The following is a 22,305-nucleotide window of genomic DNA, read 5'->3' as shown; positions in this document are numbered from 1 at the left end:
GAGGATTCTCCATTTACAATTTTATTTTGAAACCTATCAGCTAGCTAGGTTTTAATCCATTTAGTGCATGCCATGTAAATTTTGTATCATTCTAGGTTGTTGGTTTTTTAATCAAAATGTCATATGGTACCTTACAGATGTCCCAGTATATTACATTATTACCTTTATCAACTAAACATGTAATCTCATCAAAAAGAGATATCAAGTTAGTTTGACAGGATCTGTTTTCCATAAAACCACGTTGATTGGCATGAATTATATTCCACTCCTTTAAGTCTTCATCAATTGAGCCTGTATCAGCTGCTCCATTATCTTCACCAGGATCAATGTCAGACTGACAGACCTATAATTACCTGAGTCTTCCTGTTTTCTCTTTTTAAACACTGGCAAAACATAAGGTTTTTTCCAGTCTTCTCAAACTTCCCCAGACTTACTGAGGACCAAAATAAATGATCCAGTGAGCTCTTCATCCAGCAATGTTAAAACTCTTGCATAAAAAACTCATAAAAAACTCATAAAAAAAACCTCTTGCATACTGACCTGCTGATTTTAAAATGTCTAATTTAAGTAGCTGCTGTTTTAACATCCTCCTAGGAGGAGAGGATGTGGGGGACCAGAGATAGATGAAGGAGGTGAGGGAAACTCAAAAGGGAGCCAAAGAGAGAGGGGAGGGGAAAGTCAAGAGTGGGAAAATGGTGGATTTTAAAGGGAGGAGTAAGAAGCTTTATGACATATGCCTGCCTAGACTCTATGCAGTGAAGAAAATACAGCAGTCATGTGCAGTAGATCACTGAGTTTTCATAGTGACAAACATTCAGTGATTTCCAGAAAGCTTATGCCATTGTATGCACAAAATGCATTTGTGGTTGTACATCTAGTATATATTTGCAATTAGTGAGATTGTGTATGCAGATCAAGAACTGTATGTGCAAACAGTTATTTAGACACATTTTTATGCAGTTACTTGACTGTGAAAATTTAATGGCTGTGTGCAAGATATTTTGCATAAATAATTGTATGCCAACTTCATTGAAAACCTGACCTTCAGTCTGCTAGCCAGAATACAGTATTAGCAATCATATGCCAAATTACACTCTTTACAGAGGAAATTGATAACATTGACCTAATCCACATAGGCTGCCAATTTCCTCATCTCTGGCAGAAACACATACTGGATGATAGGAAGACGACCTATTTCTAATATGTTCACAGGCAAGGATATGGTGAATACTATTTCCAGACTGCTTCAACACGTGCCTGGACAGGTGGGTGGTTTGCGTAATTCTGCTGCACAGTAATTAGATTTTGAGTATTTAACAGGCAGAAGAGTTCTGGATTTTTTGCACATGAAGATTCAGTAGATGCCTTTGTCCCCAAAAGGTCCTGAAATTGCTCCTCTGATCTCATCCCCTTCCCTAAAACAGCAGACACTCAACTCCTAAGGGACAGACTGACAGTGCTGCTGGTATTACAATGGCTGAGTACATCTACTTCTACCTTGATGTCTGAGAGCTTAAAATAGTCCTATTATTTTATCTCTAGTCGGTAAAAGGGAGTAGATATCTCCAACTCTCACCCCGCAGACTGTAGAGTGAGAGAATCTGCAGGCAATGCTGGAAGACCGTAACAGGAGTATTCTTAGGGTCAGTGGAGAATGCGGCATATGGAGCAGCCTGTAGTTAAATACCTACAAATCATGGAACCATCAAACCATATTGACTTCTTTCCCCCAATGTTATTTTTAAAGGCATGGTGTCACAAAACTCAACTGTTCCAAAGTAACTTTACTTCCATTGTTGTCATGGGAAAGAGGTTTCTCATCACTGGGAAGAAGTGCTCACTTTGAAGGCCAGAGATTTTTACAGGATCTGCACCTCTTTAACCTTAATCAAACCTTGCCTGTAAATGCTAAACATTGCTTCTGGCAATAGTCAGAGTAATACACAGGTATCAACACTGGCAATAAGCATATCTGCTATAGTTCAGTCATTCAGAGGAAACCATTAGTAATACAGATTTTACATTTTTGTATAATCCTATCTGCAATGTAATTTATACAACGGTAGGTGGTGGTATAAACATGTACCTCATTGGAGGCATGACTATAACAGTGAAAATCAGACCTAACCAACAGTTCTGAAAAAGTCTTAAATGAGCTGTTTGGCCCCAACTCCCTTGCTCAGAGGACCTACACAACTGTGCCTAGCAGTTTGCCATGTATTGCTCATTGATCCCAACGTTCGGTAAGGATATTCTGTGAGTTGATATATCATCATCCAGCAGGCTTTCTGTATGGGCACACATCTTCTAACAGTGTCTAATAAATGCTTTTATAGGGGCCTATATGGATCTGTTTTATGACATACTAAGCAAAGCGTTGGGTCTATGTGCTGGGATGTAATTTAAAGGTAGGTATTTACATGTATCTATGGCTGGTATATGATTGTCTGTTCCTATAACATACTGCAAATACTGACATAATTTAACAGGTAGCACATGCTATATTGTTATTACCACATTTCCATATATAAAATTTTCTTGTCGCCTCGCCAGAGATGCTTGGTGGTATGACATCGGCATATCATGCCGAAATCAGGAAGTTTCATCTTCTTTGATTGTCCCTAGTCCCACATGGCATAATTGTGGCTCTTCCCGTTGTGAACCAGAGGGCCTACAGCAGGGGTGGGTAAACTTTTTGGCCTGAGGGCTACATCGGGGTTCCGAAACTGTATGGAGGGCCGGGCAGGGAAGGTTGTGCCTCCCAAAACAGCCTGGCCCCTGCCCCCTATCTGCCCCCTCCCACTTCCCGCCCCCGACTGCCCCCTTCAGAGCCCCTGACCCATCCAACCCCCCCTGCTCCTTGTCCCCTGACCTCCCCCGCCCCTAACCACCACCCCGGGACCCTACCCCCTATCCAATCCCCTGACTGCCCCAACCCCTATCCACAACCCTGCCCCCTGACAGGCCCCCCCAAACCTCTGCCTCATCCAACCACCCCCTGCTCCCTGTCCCCTGACCACCCTCTCCTGGGATCCCCTGCCCCTTATCCAACCCTCCTCCCCCCGCTCTCCACCCCCTTACCATGCCGCTCAGAGCACCAGAACTGGCAGCCGCAGCACCTGGCCTCAGCCAGCCATGCCACCGTGCAGTCTAGAGCACCGGGGCAGGCCGGCGGCTCTTGCAGTCACGCTGCCTGGCAGGAGCTTGCAGCCCCGCCACCCAGAACGCTGGCGGCACGGCGAGCTGAGGCTGCAGGGGAGCGGGGGCAGCAGGGGAGGAGCTGGGGGCTAGCCTCCCCGCCCAGGAGCTCAAGGGCCAGGCAGGAGGGTCCCACAGGCCAGATATGGCCCGCAGGCCGCAGTCTGCCCACCTCTGGCCTACACACTTCTACCACATTCTGTTCCGTTTTGGAAGGTGCCACGCTTTGCTGGCTGTTGAGTGGCATCCGTCTGCAATCCCGTCTCAGCCAAACACAATGCAGTATCCGTAGAATGACTACAAACTGCACGACAGTTGGCTCTCCAATATTTTTAGTAACAATAAATCACAAGAAATGTTGTGGCCAAGCACTCTTGGAGCAAGACCATTAAGTCAGTGGTTGCGGGGCAGTCAGCAGTCACGTGTGAAGGAAGCAAAATGTCATCAGGTAAATGCTGGAGGCTAGGTGTGCCCCTGTTACTGCAATGGAGTACTGAGGATGTGAGCGATGGAAACTGGCATTTCCTCTGTAATTATTTATATAAAGCCTCAAAGTCTATTAAGCACTGACCATACATGAAGAAATATCGCTGCCCCAAAATACTAAAAAGCTAAATAGACAATGGGATGCAGCCCAAGATTTTTTTTTCCCTTCAGCTCAGTTTTGAACCCTTTAAAACTATGCCTCCTTTTTTACTTCACCTATTTGTTTGATTAACCTTTGTCTTTTAGTTGTTTAATTCATCTGTCTAGGTACTCATGTGTCTCACTTCATCACAGTATCTCTGAGAGCCTCCCAAATGCTCCCAGTACCTGCTAAAGTTATTAGGACACTCATGCAACTCAGATTCCTCCATTTCTAATTTACCAACAAATTCAGTAGTCCATTGGCTTGTGGGAGTCTAGAGACTCAGTGAAATAGCACAGATTTGCCTCTCCCTGTTAACTACTTCCTCCATTCCGCAATCATTGGCTTGTCTGCAGTAGCCATGGATTCTGGCACTGCAGCAGAAGTGGGGGGAATCCTGAGTTGTGAGGTTACTATAAAGTTCAGCAGGAAGCATCCTCTTCATCTCCTCCAGTAGTTAAACCCATGACTTATTCTGTAAACATCTAGGCTATCAAGATTCATAGCTATGCTACTGAATGCTAGGTGTGATTGATAGAGCTGTGATTATTATTGTTAATTATTTGTATTATAGTAGTACCTATACTGAGTCACCTGTAAAAAGGATGACATGTGAACAAACTTGTCGGCTGCTGCTCTGTGATTTCCAAATGCTATGAAAACTCATCATAGTACTGGAAGTCTGCTGATAGGATGACGTGGGAACTGGTTCTTGTCAGGAATCATCACCACACTATGTTATGTATGCACCTTTCTACAATGCACATAGGTGGTACTAGGGTGTATCGCTACAATTCTAAAAGGGTGTGGTGAAATGAATCATACAGTTTAACAGCTTAATATGAAGCTGTACAACGAGGTTTTTTTAAATCCCTTTGCCTGTGTTACATTCCCTACTACTATACAAAAGACAATAGTATCTCATCAGAAAGCATCCTGGGGACATTCAGCTAATGAAGGAAGTCAAGATACATGTTGCTCACAAAGGATTTTACATTCACTTTCTTCAGGAGGATGCTTACCAGGAGATTTATCATCTGCATCAGTCTCATGGTCAGTATTAAGCACACCTGCTTGGGCTCCAGGTAACCATCAGGCAAATACTCTATACCAGGGGTTCTTAACCTTTTTCTTTACGCCCCACCCCCAACTATGCTATAAAAACTCCACTGCCCACCTGTGTCACAGTAACTGGTTTTCTGCATATAAAAGGCAGGGCCGGTGTTCGGGGGTAGCAAGCAGAGCAATTGCTGGGGCCTCATGCCACAGGGGCCCCCGCAAAGCTACATTTCTCAGGCTTCAGCTTCAGCCGCAGGTGACGACACTCAGGGGCCAGGCTTCAACCCCATGCAACAGGGCTTTGGCTTTTGACCCCAGCAAGTCTAATGCTGGCTCTGCTTGGCAACCTCCTTGAAACCTGCTTGCAGCTCCCCCGGGGGGCCTTGGACCCCTGGTTGAGATCCACTTCTCTATACCACCCCACACACATGTGAAGGGAGGGCAACTAATCTTGTTATCCAATGTGCAGCAAACAAGCAATACAAGGCTGGTAAACATAGCAATACTCCCCATATAAAAAAATCTGTAAATCAAGGTTATTAATGTTATTCAGCAGCACTCAAAAGTGAGCTAGTGCCTCACAGGACATATAAAATGACCTACCTGCTTTAAAGAGTTTACAGTCTAATTTCAGGCCACCAAGGGAGGCAAGTACACTGCAGGGTGGGAATGAAGGAGGAAGGACAAGAGTAACAGCAGTAAGAATACATGGTTCCTCAGAGAAGGCACAGAGTGGTGGCACTTAAAATACAAATTAAAATCGAAAAATGTTTTGCGGGTGTCATGATAGAAATGGGTAAAGTCATGGATCCCCTTAGGACGGTGCTTAGGAATGATGTGGGAGAAGGCACAGAGACAGCTGGGGAAGGAAGTGCGTGAACAGGTCAAGGCTACTATCATTAGCTCAGCAGTGGCTAGAACACTATGAGCCTCGTCAGAAAAGTACGCAGGGCCGGAGCAGAGTTATGCTAATCTGTTCCCCGTTTATTTAACAGGTCAGAAAGAAAACTATGAGCATGAAGATCTTGGAGATTCTCACTGAAAGATATTCATGAATATCCACTGTCATTTATCTCTCTCATGCCCGAAAGTTAACCCTTAAAAAGTACATCATATCACTGCCAGATAAAGCCACTGAGAACAAATACTTTTCAACATGCAGATATTCTCATTTAGCATTTATGCTGTTACCAAACAAAACAGCACATTTACAATAGATTTGACTGCAGTAGGAACAGTCATAGAATATCAGGGTTGGAAGGGACCTCAGGAGGTCATCTAGTCCAACCCTCTGCTCAAAGCAGGTCCAATCCCTAATTTTTGCCCTGATCACTAAATGGCCCCCTCAAGGATTGAACTCACAACCCTGGGTTTAGCAGGCCAATGCTCAAACTGCTGAGCTATCCCTCCCCCCAGTCAGCTTCCAGGGAAACTGCCTTAACCAACAGAGATTAGTCTAAATCCTTTTAATACCCAATTGTCTTCAACTGCCTCTCCAGTACAAATATTTAAACCCAATATTCCATGCATGTCTTTTTCTGAAAATATTCAATTTTAGCTGGAAAAATAAAAATATAAAATGAGATATATTTAAAGATCACATCACATGGGGCCAGATTTAGCCCTGGTGAATTGAATGCACACTGGTAGAGATTTTCAAAGCAGTCTAGGGGATTCAGACATATATCTTCCATTAATTGTAATCTTCCACTTTAATGGACAATACATGTCTAGATCGCTACACTGCTTTGAAAATCTCAACAATTAAGTTTACTTATATTATAGTTATCCATGAGCTTACAGTCCTGGCCCTTTAAAACATCATTCTCCCATGGAAGATGTTCTCTACCACAAAGTGAATTCATATAAGTCAGTGGCTCTCAAGCTTTTTTTTTCCGCGGACCACTTGAAAATTGCTGAGGGTCTCAGCGGACTGCTTAATGATCTCACCAAATGCTTTTGTACCGTTAGCTAACTATTGTAAAGTGCTTTGGCTAAAAGTGCTATATAAAAAAAGTTAATAAAAATTAAGGTTTTTTTGTTCTAGAAATAAAAGCACACAACTCACATTTTAATATCAGTAGTCTTACCTTTCTAATGCGATGGATGTGCCCTCTCTCCCCCGCCGCAGCAGCCCCCAAGCTGGAGCTGGGAAAGAGGGCCGGTCTTTCCCTCTGTCCCTTTCCGTGGCAACCCCCGAGTTGGAGCTTGGAAGAAGGGGGGTTTCCCCCTCTGTGGCAGCCCACAAGCTGGGGTTGGGAAGGAGGGGGGTCTCTCCCCAGCAGCCGCAGCCCTGGAGGTGGGGAAAGTCGCCTCTTTCTCTGGCCACCACAGCTCTGCACATCCCAAATTCCCCCCACCCTCTATTCTTACCCCACTGCCCCCTGCCACCTACTCCCTATTTCCCCCCAAGGCTACCACCTCACCTTACATGTGCGTCTTCTCCAGGGTCCAGGCACCTAATTAATGGAGCCATGCCTGCGTGGCTCCACTAATTAGGTGGGTGGCCCTTCATTCTCTCGTGCGTGGCCGCCCAGGCATGCGCCTTAGAGGGAACTATCTATAGACCACCTGAATGGAGCTCACAGATCACAGTTTGAGAACCTCTGCTCTATTAAAAATAAATCACACACATGCATCAGGAATTATAATGGCTAAGCTCTGTGGGGCAGAGATCTGTAATCCGTTGAAGTGTCAGGCATGCCCATGGCGCTGTATAAGTAATTTAAATTTTTTTTGATCTTCAAGGTGTTTTTTCAACTTAGTAAGAAAAAAAATCTCTTTGAGAGAGTCCAATCAAATTTCACCACAATGCAAAAACTGTTGCAGAGACCATTTATAAGGAGGGGCGGGGGGGATGTAAGAGTGTAATTTGCACAAACTCAAAACTTCATGGTGGTGAAGCCATTGTACTTACTACAGCAGCAGCAATATGCAAAACAGGCACTTAACTTGTTTGCCAGCTTTATTTTCTGCTGCAAACAGCAGATTAGGAAAAATGCCACTTTACCTGCTTGATAGGTTTAGTGCACATTGAAAATTATTACTCTAAGAAGCAATGGTGGCCGGCAAAAATAATTCCTTTGAACTCAATTTTGCAGTAGGGTAAAAAGGAATTTTTTCAAAGAGATAAATGAGTATTACTAACATACCAGCAACAAGAGCCCCTTTGAATTCCTTGGCCACATACTACATGTCTTCTAGGGCCAGACCCAACTCACACTGGAATCAACTGGAATATCTGGATCAAATATCTAGTGGCAAGGAATGGGGGAATAGATTATATAGGCTCTACCTGTAATCTCTCAGCAAAGCAGATCTGGGGCAGGCTCAGACTCCTGCTGATGTCACTAATACAGTGGTCGCCAAACTTTTCAGAGTCATTCCTCCCCTCTACCCCATCCCTGCTACCCCTGTCCCCTGAAGCCAGGGCCAGGAGTGGGGATGCAGACTGGAGTAAGGGGGCGGAGGCTCAGACCGCATCTGGGGGAAAAAGCCAGGGGCAGAGCCACGGCCAGGGACAAGGCTGGGGGCCGAGGCTGAGCAAGGAGCAGAGCCGCGGGGTCAAGCCAGAGCAGAACTGGGAGCGGAGCAGGGCTGGATGGCACTCCCTCCCCGCCCCCTGTGGGGGCTCACCTAGGACCATCTGCAGACCCCTGAACATTCCTCCACATGCCCCACAGTTTGCAGACTGCTGCACTAATGGCTCAGGGGATTCTGCAGGCCTGCCTCGCTGACCATGTGTCCTTGCCCTACACTGGTTCTCTATGCTTGATAGACGGTCACTAATCACTCCCCAATTAGGTGGTCTATTCTGCCTATGGAGAATACAGAGCTTTGTAGTTGTTTTCCTGGAAAGTTGCCTCAGCAGTGACATATTGTCAAAAGCAGTGGGGAGGAGGAGTAGATCGGTCCCGTGATGTCAGCGGTATTACTGGCGCAGAGATATCCAGGTGCAGCATGAGGGAAATAGGCCACACACCTGTGGTGCTTCCTCTCAATTACTACGGGCTTATCTCATCTGCAGACCTGCTTCACGCAGCATTTTGCCTTTCCTGTACGGTTACCCCAAGTAATCCCAGTTCAATTTAAGTGTCAGGATCCTAACAAGGGCAGTTGGACCAAAGGTCAAGGCAGGGTCAAACCTGAGATTGGGATTAGTGGAGCTGTTCAGAGGCAGATTCCAGACCAGGGTCAATACCAAGGGTCAGAATCCGAGTCAGGTTTTAGGGTCTGGGCCACAAGGCAAAGTACAAATCAAGCTGAGGTCAAAGCCAGGACTTCCAGAAAAGGAAGCAGAAGTGGTCACTGCATATACAGGAAACCTGCACTGTTGCCTGGACATGTCCTGGAACGCTTCTTGCATTTATATAGGGCAGGCAGCCAATCAGGAACCACGAGACTAGTGCCTATCATACCCCTTGAGGGGGGACTTCCCATAGTCTGTGACCCCAGCGGATCAATGGCAGTAGGACACAAGTTGGCTACAGCTGGATAGCAGCCAGAAGATGCTAGCTGCCTTGCAGCTCTACAGGCCTGGATTCTAGGCCTGTGGGACCTTACATGAAATGTTGGACTTTACCAATCTTTACATCACCACCAGAGACTTAGTTTGAATAGTAATAAGGTGAAAGAGCCAGACCATTCAATTGCTGTATACAAAACTTTTCCCTGATATAGTTTGTTTTCCATATAATACTTACAAGACATATTAAGAATCACAGTCACCTGCACAAATGCATCTCCATGGACTCCAAGTGTCTTACACAGGGTTTACGTTAGGCCAGAATTCAGCCCTATAAACTTAAATCTCCTCCGTTCAGCATACAGTTCATCTAGCGAGCAGTGTAGGAGATCAATGAGATAAGGTTTAGATTTGCTATAGTGCTATTCTGAAATATTTTGGCAATAATGTCAATGACATTTAATTTATAAATGTTTATTAGCCAGGCTCGTGTGTGTATATTTTTGTTTTGTTTTATTTTTTGTGTGTGTATTTCAAATGTTCTGAATTGAACTGACAGCAAAATATATTCTAAAAGGTATTTCCTTTTGGACAAAAAAATGGAAAGCTACTGCATCAGGATAAAAAGAACAGGAGTACTTGTGGCACCTTAGAGACTAACAAATTTATTAGAGCATAAGCTTTCGTGGGCTACAGCCCACTTAATCAGATGCATAGAATGGAACATATAGTAAGATTGTATATATATACACACACACACATACAGGTAAGTTGGAAGTTACCATACAAATTGTGAGAGGATAATTAGTTAAGATGAGCTATTATCAGCAGGAGAAAAAAAATTTTGTAGTGATAATCAAGATGGCCCATTTAGACAGTTGCCAAGAAGGTGTGAGGATATTTAATTTAAGGAAATAGATTCAATATGTGTAATGACCCAGCCACGCCCAGTCTCTATTCAAACCCAAGTTAATGGTATCTAGTTTGCATATTAATTCAAGTTCAGCAGTTTCTCGTTGGAGTCTGTTTTTGAAGCTTTTCTGTTGCAAAATTGCTACCCTTAAATCTTTTACTGAGTGGCCAGAGAGGCTGAAGTGTTCTCCTACCGGTTTTTGAATGTTATGATTCCTGATGTCAGATTTGTGTCCATTTATTCTTTTGCGTAGAGACTGTCCAGTTTGGCCAATGTACATGGCAGAGGGGCATTGCTGGCACATGATGGCATATATCACATTGGTAGATGTGCAGGTGAACGAGTCCCTGAGGGCGTGCATGCATATTTTTCTAAGTCTGGTCCGATACACAGGCTTTTAGAGATAGGAAGGAATATTGCATTCGCCTTTGAATAATGAATTTATTTTCCAGTCACCTCCACACCCCTCAAATTTGCACAAGTAAATCAGATGTTAGTCAATATAGAAATACAGTGCTACATCCTGTTCTACTTGAAGTCAATGGCAAAATTCCCACTTGGCTTCAAGAGGAGCAGCATAGGACTCATATTACACAAGTATGCAGTTATACTTTGTAGATATCATCAGTATTGTAATTCTTTCCACTGCTTGCTAGGCTGATTGCAACATTCCATGCCCACCTGGTTTAGATTTCAAACAGCGTTGTGCTTTCTGATCCTGTCATTATAATTCTGCTAAGTTTAAAATAACTCCTTTGTTTCAGTGTTGTATTTAAAGAATTTTCACCTGGTTCTTCATAGACCCTTCCTTCCTAATCGCAAATATGGCAGTATTAGTGAATTCAAAAATGTTTAAACCCGAAGGCATTCATTTTAAATTGCAATGCTTGGTTTGACAGAAGTAAAATCATAACCTGGAGTTGTTCCAGACACGACTGAGCTGGTCTGCAAAATAAATTTATGGTGTTCTGGAGCTGATACAAGCTTCATTTACAGGAAGATGTTACAAATTACATTCATTTCTCAATACAGAGTGTTGTAAAGCTAACGGTCTCTGGGATCTTCTGTCAGCATTAACTGTCTCCTGTGTCTGACCCTGTTGATGTCCCAGATCGCATTTATTTAATAGACTTTCCAGAAATGTCCAGGGCCTGGCACTTTCAGGGATAGTAAAAGCATAGGCACTGGAGTGGCAGTTCTACCACCCTTAGTTAGGCTATAGCGGGCTCCACTGGCCAGCATCAGCCAATTGTGCTCTGCTCTCAACCTGTCACTCTGGGGAAGCCAGGGCTGCTAATAGCATTAATGTGGAATAGTCCATATGTTTGGGGAGCACGAAGGCTGTGCTTGTGTCTGGTCCCTATGCAGGCATATGCGGGAAAAGCTCGTTGAACCCTGTCTCCCCTTGTGCATAGGGCCAGACACTATCTAGTCCTTAACCACCATAAAAGTTAAGAGTATAAAAAACCACACACACATACAAGTATACTAGTGTAAATCAGAAGTCACTCACCTGAAGTTAATGGAATTATACCAGTGCAAAATTGGTGTCATCAAAAGGAGAAACAGACCCACCCAATCCAAATGCACCTAACTATATGAAAGTATCAAAAACTCCTAGTTAAGTAGGTAAGAGTCTCAGCTGGTGTAAATCAGCATAGATCCATTGACTTCACCATGTCTATTTACACCAGCTAAGGAACTGGCCCAAGTATTGTTGTCCCCATTTTAAGGATAGGGAGACAGAGAGAGGGAGAGATTAAGTGGGTTTGTTAATGTCACACAGGAAATCTGTGAAGAGCCAAGAATAGAACTTAGATCTTCTGACTCCTGGTCTTAAGACTATTCTTTTCCAAATACATCATATATACAGTTGGATAAAAACTTTAATCAGGATGTAAAAAAGAGATGATACAGCCATCTTATTCAACTAATGTTACACAAGTAACATAACATGACTACTCTTGTTTGAAAGAACCTAAGTAATTAAAATATATACACAATCCCTTCCTAAAGGCATGACAACTTATTATGTCATGATATGGACTGATCCAAATTTTTTTTAAAATTAGCAACAAGCTCAACAAACCAAGTCAATAGGTCACACACATTATATCCAAGGTCTGCAGGCAGAACCTCCATTTTCATCTCATAAAGTCATTCTAAGACCACATAATAAAATCTGTCATTCATGATTACAATTCATTTGCCTCATATCATCAGTCTTCCATGAGGTCTTCTAAAATGAGTGTGATTAGAATCTCTATCCTCACCCTGAAATAGCCTTATCCTTGCCCACTGATCTGCGAAATGCATCTCATACAATATTTCATAATCTATTCTCAAAATTGTTTATAACTAGCTATCGAAAATTATAGGCTAAACAATTATACAAGAGCTGACCCTTGAGAAAAGTAAAAACAGTCATAAATCAACTGGGAAAAAACATTATTACTGTAACCATTTCTTTCATTCCCTTAGAGAAGGCAGAATTCAGAGTAAAGATCCAGGGTGAAATCCTGGTACCACTGAAGCAAATGGGAGTTTTGCCATTGACATCAATGGGATCAGGACTTCACCCCAATGGGTGGTTCAAAAATGTATCTCATCTCCCTTTTGCCGTCTAGATACAACCACCTATACCTTGAAATTTGGATTAAGATAACAAGTGTCCCTCATCCTTAAAATATTTCTCCAGAGGTGATTTAAAATCTCCTCTGCATGTGACACTCTTCAGTTCCCTAATCTGTATTTCTAACTTTCATATTGTCTCTCGTCCTCGTCGTCAGTTATTCCTCGATACGAGGATGATATCTGCCAGGGGGAAAAGAGTCACTAATGAGACTTAAGATGGCGGAGGAGTTCAATCCGTGCTCTACAGATTTTTCCATCTATGTGACAGGTGGTTGCTTGGAGACAGCACAACTCCTGGCTGGGATGCTGTACACTTTCCTTCCACCTCTACCATTTCTCCACCTCTTGAGCAAGGCGATTCTCTTCAAAATGGACTGAGGCTTGATGTATGATGTGATGCCATTGCAGTCTATTGCCAGCCAACTCCCAGTTCATGGGGTCTCTTCCCAATTCATGGGGTCTCTCTTCTTAAGATATACTTTCAGGGTGTCTTTGTAGTGTTTCCTCTGTCCCCCCAAAATCTTCTTACCATGAAGCAACTTTCCAAAAGATGCACTGGCACAACAGATCTTATGTTTGATCTCCAAGCTTTGACCAGCTGTAGGGGTTAATGGAAAACACACCAGAGGTGGAGCTGTTAAAATCAGCAGGTTGGCTGGGGAGGCAGGAATCCTGTTTTATCTCACACAGTAATCCTGGCTATGGTTTTCAATCCATTATGAACCAGATATAGCAAAATCTAAAAGGGATCCTTTGTTTTTGGAAGACATCCAAATTATTAGAGAAACAACTGTAGAACTTGGAAGCGGGAATAAGAATGAAAGACTGTGATGAGAGAACAGAAAACCAGGGGTTAATACTGTAAGCAGACAAATTCTATTGGCTTCTGTGGAGCAAGCTTTCCTGGCATTAATAAACTACTATGGAGAATTCATTTCATGCTTGTCAGCTCTAGTAAATCCTCTGACTGAATTGTTAATAAATGAAGATGCTCCGGCTGGCCACCGCTTTACCTGTAATCTTGGCTTGTGATGCTTTCTGTGGTGAAGTGGGAACTGTGGAATCATACTGACTGCCACCCAGCAGTAAGGGACTCACTGAAAATTCATCTCATATACTTTTAGAAAAGCCGACAGGAGTTAAGCTCCCTGCAATGAGGCTTGAGGTGTAATATCTCGAGTAATGAATTAGAGGAATAACTGTACAGTATAAACCTTTGCTTTAGATCTTGGACACAAGATTGTGATATTGTCATTATAGGTAAAATTTTCAAAGGCACTTAAGTGTCTTAAGAGCCTAAGCCTCCATTGCAAAGTGTCTAAGTTACTTAGGAGCATAAGAAGAGCTGAATTTTGAAGTGCTCTAAAATCCATATGAAATTCTGAAAGAGGGCCAAATTAAAGCTGCATGGGCAACCCTGAGCTGTGCATTTTCTGGTTTTCAGAAGTTTGAGTTTTGCTCAATGCAATGTTCTTCAAGGAGACGATATACCACCAAGCAACCTGCCATTGACTCTATTTGTACAGTGGGGCTCCTACCACACTTCTGGGTTCTTTAAAAATAATTAATTACTATTCACTAGGGTTTACATGAGTGGTGCCCCACAAAAGCTGGTCTGAACCAGTTCTAGTTGTCTTAAATAGAACACTCCCAAAATAATGAGATTTGGGTTGGCACTAGCCCATGGAATCGCACACACAGTTGGGAAACCAAAAGAAGGGTAACAACTGCAGAGTTAGTCTCAATCTGATTCATGGCTAGGGGTGGAGGATGTGCTGTGGCCCTATTTTGCTTCAGACACCTGAAGAGGCTACATTCTATGCCAAGATGGTGGACCTAAAATACATAGCTTCAGCCTGTCCATTGGTAAACTGCAGTAGTGTATGGGTGCTAGGCAGTGATGAGCTGCCAAAATCTTAACAACCGGTTCCCTATAAAAAGTTCTGATTTAAGGGATGTGCCCCAGTATGTATTTTTTGTACCAACAGGGTTACCATACGTCCGTATTTTCCCGAACGGCGATTTAAGAACCAAAAAGCCTGACCTGTCCGGGAAAATACGGATGTATGTTTACCCTGCCTAAAGTTTTTTTTTAAAAAGATGGGCCTGAACTAGAAATGAGCTCCGTTTCACATGTGTGGATCCCCGCCACTCCCTGGGGGTTTGCTAGGGTGACCAGATGTCCCAATTTTATAGGGACAGTCCTGATTTTGGGGTCTTTTTCTTATATAGGCTCCTATAACCCCCCCACCCCCATCCTGATTTTTCACACTTGCTGTCTGGTCACCCTAGGGTGTGCACATGTGTGGGTCCCAGCTGCTCCCTGCCCCCCTCATTGAAGCAGGTGTGCAGGGTTACTGCCCTGGGAACTGCAGGGCACCAGTGGATATGGGGCCAGCTGCAGACAGGGGTGTGGGGCAGGGCTAGCTGGGAGAGGCAGGGGGTGCAGGGCTGGCTGGGGGAAGAGCAGGGGGTGCGGGGCTTGCTGGAGACAGGGCAGGGGCTGGCTGGAGGCACGGGGTGCGGCACGGGCTGGCTGCAGGGCAGGGCATGCGGGGGTGGCTGGAGACGGGGGGTGGCTGCAGGCAGGGCAGGGGTGCGGCAGGGGCTGGTTGCGGGCAGAGGGTGCAGGGGTGGCTGGAGACAGGGGCTGGTGCGGGCAGGGGGTGCCGGGGGTGCGGCAGGGGCTGGCTGTGGGCAGGGTGGTGGGTACTCACGGGGAGAGCAGGATGCCGCAGCCCAGACCCACCAAGCAGCATTGGGAGCCCCAGGGCCAGGGGAGCAGCAGCAGCAACAGGGCTCATGCCCAGGGCCAGGCAGCAGCCCACATGGCTCCCGCAGCGCAGCGCCCCTGGTGGCCGGAGGAGGAATTACATCACTTCCCAGCCGGAGCCCGTCAAAGCCTCAGCGTCCCCTGCAGGGAAGAGGGTTAACAACTTCAAAATTTAACAACCGGTTCGCATGAACCGGTGCGAACCGGCTCCAGCTCACCACTAGTGTTAGGGATACTTAAGGACATACGGTCAGGTATGAACGATTAAGGGAGTAGGAAACATGCCTTATGGTGACAGACTCAAGAAGCTCAATCTAATTATCTTAACAAAGAGAAGGTTACGAGGTACCTGATTACCGTCTATAAGTACCTATCATGGGGAACAAATATTTAATAATGGGCTCTTCAACCTAGCATAAAGATATAACACAATCCAATGGTTGGAAGTTGAAGCTAGACAAATACAGACAAGGATGTAAGGTGTAAATTTTTTATGGTGAGAGCAATTAACCATTGGAACAATTTACCTAGGGTTGTGATGGATTCTCCATCACTGACAATTTTTAAATCAAGATTGGAAATTTTTCTAAAAACCTTGCTCTAGGAATTATTTTGGGGAAGGTCTGTGGTTTGTGTTATACAGGAGGTCAGACTAGATGATCACAATGGTCCCTTCTGGCCTTGAAATCCATGAAACTATAATGTGGGCCATGACAACGCCTTGGTTATTTCGTGTCAGGGGAGGGGCATAAGGGAGGACACGTTTAGGCTCTGAACCTGCAATGAGCTCCATATGGATTGTCCCTTGGCCCCCATCAGAGCTCCACTGTCTTCACTGGAATTCTGTGGGGATGCTGGGATCAGCCTGCCCAGCAGCCATTGCAGGATTGGGACCTGATATTGGAATTTGACAAGCACCATCTGTCTGCTCCTTTTCCCTCCATTACAGCTTCTTTAATAGAGTAAATGTCTCTCTCCTACTCCTGGTATGCTATTTAGCAATGTCACTAATGCTAAATTCCAGGCTAATTTGTGTGGTGCTTAATAGCCTGGCCTTAATCCATAATCCTGTTTGATCTAGCCTTTTTGAGTTATGGTGTATGGCCCATTAATGACATTTGATTGACTTTTCATCTAGGCCAATAGGCAGAGTGGCCATCTATGGTTATCTATATTTACTCCTGTTACGCTGGAATTTAATGCAAAGCAGGTTTTGTGGCTCAGTAAAGGAGGTAGGTCAATTTTTTTTTAAAGTGTGCACACAGTTTTGTGCAAACCCGCATTGCTCCTGCAAAATGGTTGATGCAGGAATATAAACCAGACATTTACCTTAAATATTTGGGTCATAGTTTTCTTCAGTAAGTAATCCTGACATACCAAAGAGTACACGCAGGTGTGAATCTTTGTTAATAAAGCATTCTGAGCTATATAAGCACTACATTTTACAAGTATCTAAGGGCATGATCAAAAAGCTCATTGAAGTCAATGGAATGACTCCTTTGAATATCACTAAACAATGTCAGGTCTCAACATACACCCTATTTACATTTCAATATTCAAATTTCATTCTTATCCCAAATGTGTTTCTAGAGCATACAATCTACTATACCAGCCACTTGTCAAGAGTTCTGAACAACATACAAGTCATAGTTGCCACAATTAAAAATTCATTATTTAACCTTGGTTATCATAGTTTCCAATCATTTGTATTATTTTCCTCTAGTTAGAACAGTTGGAGGATTGCAGGTACAGCGATAAGTGTTGGTAAATGGTGACTTTTAAATGGCAACTCCCACATACGGTCATTGTATTGCTACTATATTAAAACAACTATAGAAATGAAAAGACTACAACTTTTTTTATTTTATTTTATTTTTTTTTAGGAGTTCACCACTTCCCCAGGCTGTGCATTGCTTTGGGCACTAGTACATTCACTTCACGCCTTTTGGCTAATAAAAGCAGATATTTGATTTAAGATGTGGGCCAATCAGATTCTAAACCCTTCCCAGTCAGGTCGTTGGAACATAGGAGCTGCCATACTGGATCATACCCAAAGCCCATTAAGTCCAGTATCCTGTCTCTGACAGTAGCCACTACTAGCTGCTTCAAAGAAAGATACAAGAAACCTTGCACTAAGCAGTTCTGGGATAACTAGCTTGCAGGGGAGGTTTCTTCCTAACTCTCATGAGTTAAAAGTTGATTTATTCTCGGAAGTATGTAAGTTTATATCCCTTCCAAACTCTCTTTAAATTCCTCACTAATATGACTCTGGATATTCTTGTTATTCACATAAATTTCCTACTAAGGTCTTGGCCTCAACAGTAAACTTGTAACTATGAGTTCCATAGGCTACATGTATTTCCCATTTGGCTTCTCTTCCTCTTAGACCAAAGACCCAAACCTTAGTCATCTCTAAAGAAATAACATCTAAAAATGTGGAAGGTAGAGCTCCACCAGGTTACAGTCTCTTGAGGAGTGTTCAAACCTAATTCTTGTGTACACTGACAGCACTTGAAGACCATTTCTAAATAGCTCACTAGCTTTTAGCAGACAGTAAACCAAGTTCCCCAGAAATACCAGTTCTAGTAACATGCCCTACATCGGGATGAGCAAACTACGGCCTGCAGGCTGGATCCGGCCCGTCTGGGCTTTGGATCCAGCCACAGGCCCCACGCTGCCCTCAGAAGCAGCGGCACCACGTCCCTGGGGCCCGGGGAGGGGGGGCGGGGCAGAGGGCTCCGTGCGTTGCCCTTGCCTTCAGGCACCGCCCCCCGCGGCTCCCATTGGCCGGGACCGGGGAACCGCGGCCAATGGGAGCTTCGGAAGAGGTACCTGGAGGCGTGGCAAGGGCCGTGCAGGGACATGGTTCCGGCCGCTTCCCAGAGCGGCGCGGCCTGGGGCCAGGGCAGGCATGCAGGGAGCCTGCCCTGGCCCCGGTGCGCACCACTGCCACCCCGGAGCTGCTTTAGGTAAGCGGCGCCTGGCCAGAGCCCGAACCCCTCCTGCACCCAAACCCCCTGCCCTGAGCTCCCTTCCGCAGTCCGCGCCCCTGCCCTGAGCCCCCTCCTGCACTCTGCACCCCTCCTGCACCCCAACCCCCTTCCCTGAGCTCCCTCCCGCAGTCCGCACCCCTGCCCTGAGCCCCCTCCTGCACTCCGCACCCCTCCTGCACCCCAACCCCCTTCCCTGAGGCCCCTCATACACCCCGCACCCCTCCCCTGCCCCAATCCCTTGCCCTGAGCCCGTTCCTGCACACCGCACCCCAACCCCCTGCCCCAGCCCTGCATACAATTTCCCCACCTAGACGTGGCCCTCAGCCCAAAAAGTTTGCCCACCCCTACCCTAGATACAGAGCTGCAGGCACCATTTGCTAAGATGTACAAATTGGTTAATTAAAAGTAGGCTTTGAAGAAGTTTATTGTTATAGTGTTGTCATCTTTAGTGATCTGCCATGTATCAGGAATATCTAGAAATGGCTAAGTGGATGTCAAGAGTTTGCTGCATCAAAGTAACAAAGCTATTCTTCTTAGGAGCGCCTTGTTTAGTCAGTGCACTGTTAACACCAGAAAAAGATATGGGCTTGTTCTGTGTCAACATGTCTGCAATAAAGGGCAACTCCTGCCTCGCCTATAGGGGAACAGAGGAACCAGTGCAATCCCCGTGCTGTGCACTCTGCATGGCAGAGATTCTCAGGTCCTTCCCCTTTCCTCCCAGATGTGGCGAGTGTGAGTGATAGAGCCGTGAAGTCTGCTCTATCTATTACTCTTATTTTTCTTAGGAACACCACTGGAGCAATTCGGAATGCTTTGGGACCCAGTCTTACTCCCAGTGCAATCGCTGTGGGGACTTCAGTGTGGTTGCTAAGAGTATTCAACAGAAAACTGAACCCCTTCTCTCTAGAAATGGACTCATGTACCATTTCAAATCTGATTTAGCTCTTCTCAGCTCCCCGATCTAAAGAGAAGCAAATCTCTCTAATCGACTTCTTTTAAAGTGGTGGTGACTTTGGAGGTGACTTTGGCTCCTCCTGTGCAGGGTCAGCTGGGCAGGGAAAGTATGAGTAGGCTGTGTCTCTAGAGCCTGCTCAGATAGATAGTGAGAGGTGGCTGGGCCAGCTTTCTGGAACCACATGCAGTGGGAAAGGGAAGGAGGCAACAGAGGCAACTACAGTGACAGGAGACCAGGCATGATCAGAGGAAGTAATGGAGCGGAAGACAGGAGGAAGCAGAAAGGGACAGCTGGAAGAGGTTTGCTGCACTGGCAGGGAGAGAGAGAAAGTGAGGAGTCCTCATTGGGAGGGTAGAAAGGAGATGGAGGATGTCTCAGTCCCATCAATTATTTTAAGAACCAGCCAGCACTGGGTGAAGTTTGTATCCAAATTCGCATCTGACCTTCTCAAGACGTTGCAGGTGTTTGGGTTGAGGGCTCTGGCTTGGGCCCATCTGCAGCACAGTGTGTACTTGCGATGCATTTGCTGGACCGGAGACTACGTTGGTGGCAGAAGAAAAATGACTCACCAAAGAAAGCCAATCCTAATTGTGTTAAAGAGAAATTGAAATTCAAGTAATTTAATGGTTACCTGGCAATGGAAAAAAATAGTGAGGTGGGTGTCTTTTTTATTGTTTTTTTATGATGAATAAAAAGGCTCAAGAGATTTTTATTAGTGTTAGTTTTTAAAAAGTGGGATTTTTAAAGTTTTATTTTTCCTGGTTGTGTGTCACCTTAAAAACCCTTCAGGATTACCAGGTCTGGTTTTCCCTGGAGGACTTGGTGAGGGTCTCAGATACATCCTCTGACTTCTCTTAACTCCTCGCTGAAGGCATGGAAGTGTTGAGTACTTCAAGTCATCTTTTTTCACAACTGTTTATAGAAGTATTCGAGTTTAATCAGCCTTAACAAGCTACAATTAAAAAAAAATTAATTAAAATATTGCTTCCCCTCTCAACTAATCAAATGATACCCAGGGTCTCTGATGTGATAACTGGCAGTTTTCCAGTTGTCTAGAGAGTCTTTAAGATAAAAAAGAAATAGAGTTAGAAAGTCAGGTCCCCCCTCGTCTCTCTGATTTTTCCTAAAAAAACAAAACAAAACAAAAAGTGGGGGAAACAGGTGCCTGTCAGTCTATCAGCTTGAAGGTATTTCCTTTGATAATACCTAGTTCTGATATGGCAGTATATCTCAAAACTAAGGGGAAACTAAGGGTATGTCTACACTACACGTGCTGCAGCTACCCCACTCTACCGTAGACACTGTACTGACGGAAAGTGTTTTTCTGTTACTGCAGGAAATCCACTCTCTCCAGAGGCAGTAGCTAGGTTAATGGAAGAATTTTTCTGTTGACTTAGCTGCGTTTACAGTAGGCACTAAGTTGACCTACCTATGTCACACACAGAATGCAATTTTTCACAGCCCTGAACGACGTAGCTAACTTTTATGCATAGACCTAAGGAACAGAGAGAGGAAGTGACTTGCCCAAGGTCCCCCAGCAGTCCAGTGGCAGAGCTGGAAATAGAACCCCAACTCTCCTGAGTCCCAGTCCCATGCTCTACTCACTAGGCCACACTGCCTCCACATAAAAATACATGCCACAGTAAGATATACAGATCTTTTTCTTTTTCCTTTTCTTTCTTAATACAGGAAATTTCAGCTACGAATCCCTCAACTATCAAAGCTTCAAATTTCTGAACACATAGGAAAATTCCTTTCATGATACATGGATATACCATCAGTTAGACTACCTCTAGATAATAGATACATGCAGGGTATAATACGAATATTATCTCATAGTCATACCATTTCAACTTGAAATTTCAGCTTTCCTTTTCTAAAATATTTGGTATGTATTTTCTAGCTAAAATGTACGGACTTCAAAACATGGTCAGCTCTGTTTTCTCATTAAGCTCTTTATACGCTACTCCTGGGGGAATTCTGCACTAAAAATTTAAAAATTCTGCACATTTTATTTGTCAAAATAACGCAATATAGTCACGCCAGTTTCAATTACATTAGTAATTTATTTAAACTACAATACAGAAAAAAGTCAAGAATTATTTAGCATTTCCTATACATAAGAAAGTTAAGTTACAAATACTTGGTAACCAATACTCTGCGTTCCAGTTACAATCCTGGCTGGCTACCTTGGAAAGTGCTTAGTTCTGCCTGTCCTGATGTTTTATTGACTGTTTGATAAACATTTGATTTGCCCTCAAAGTCTATTTTTAAATGGGTCAGTAAAATAGATCCTGAGCTGTAATTTAACCCCATTGTGCCATTCTGGCACAGGAAAAAAGCGAGAAAGCACATCGATCTTCCTAGCTGAGGATTCACTTACTGTCATTTACAGCAAGACTCCTTTACACCACTCTCACAATGTAAAAGAGCCTTAAAACTTTTACACCTGTTTTACGCTCCTTGGGGAATTCACTAAGAACGGGAACAATTAACTAACAACAATAGGAAAAACTATGCAGGCAGGTTGCTACATTTTCTGCTCTGCCTGAGGGGACAGAGCCTGCCTCATGCCTACCTCCAAAAAACCTGGAGTCCTACCCCTCCATGCTGGGTGCACCACAATTTTGCATGTATGCTCCTCAGAGTCTTTCATATATTCATCCTCGCAACATACCTGTGAGAAG

The 22,305-nt window shown here is 44.3% G+C and overlaps 1 protein-coding gene across 1 annotated transcript in view; it reads left to right on the top strand.

Annotated features, from left to right (window-relative positions):
* Positions 1 to 19,628, top strand: part of CCDC172 (coiled-coil domain containing 172) — a 65,158-nt gene extending 45,530 nt beyond the window's left edge. The window contains exon 10 of the mRNA XM_077822868.1: positions 19,449 to 19,628. Coding sequence (XP_077678994.1) covers positions 19,449 to 19,628 — 180 coding nt within the window. The remainder of the gene's footprint in view (positions 1 to 19,448) is intronic.
* The last annotated feature ends 2,677 nt before the right edge of the window (positions 19,629 to 22,305 follow it).

Source organism: Eretmochelys imbricata, chromosome 7 (assembly GCF_965152235.1).
Source record: "Eretmochelys imbricata isolate rEreImb1 chromosome 7, rEreImb1.hap1, whole genome shotgun sequence".
NCBI classification, from domain to species: domain Eukaryota; kingdom Metazoa; phylum Chordata; order Testudines; family Cheloniidae; genus Eretmochelys; species Eretmochelys imbricata.
Note: the sequence above shows the minus strand (reverse complement) of the source record. Positions and strands in the feature narration are given on the sequence as shown.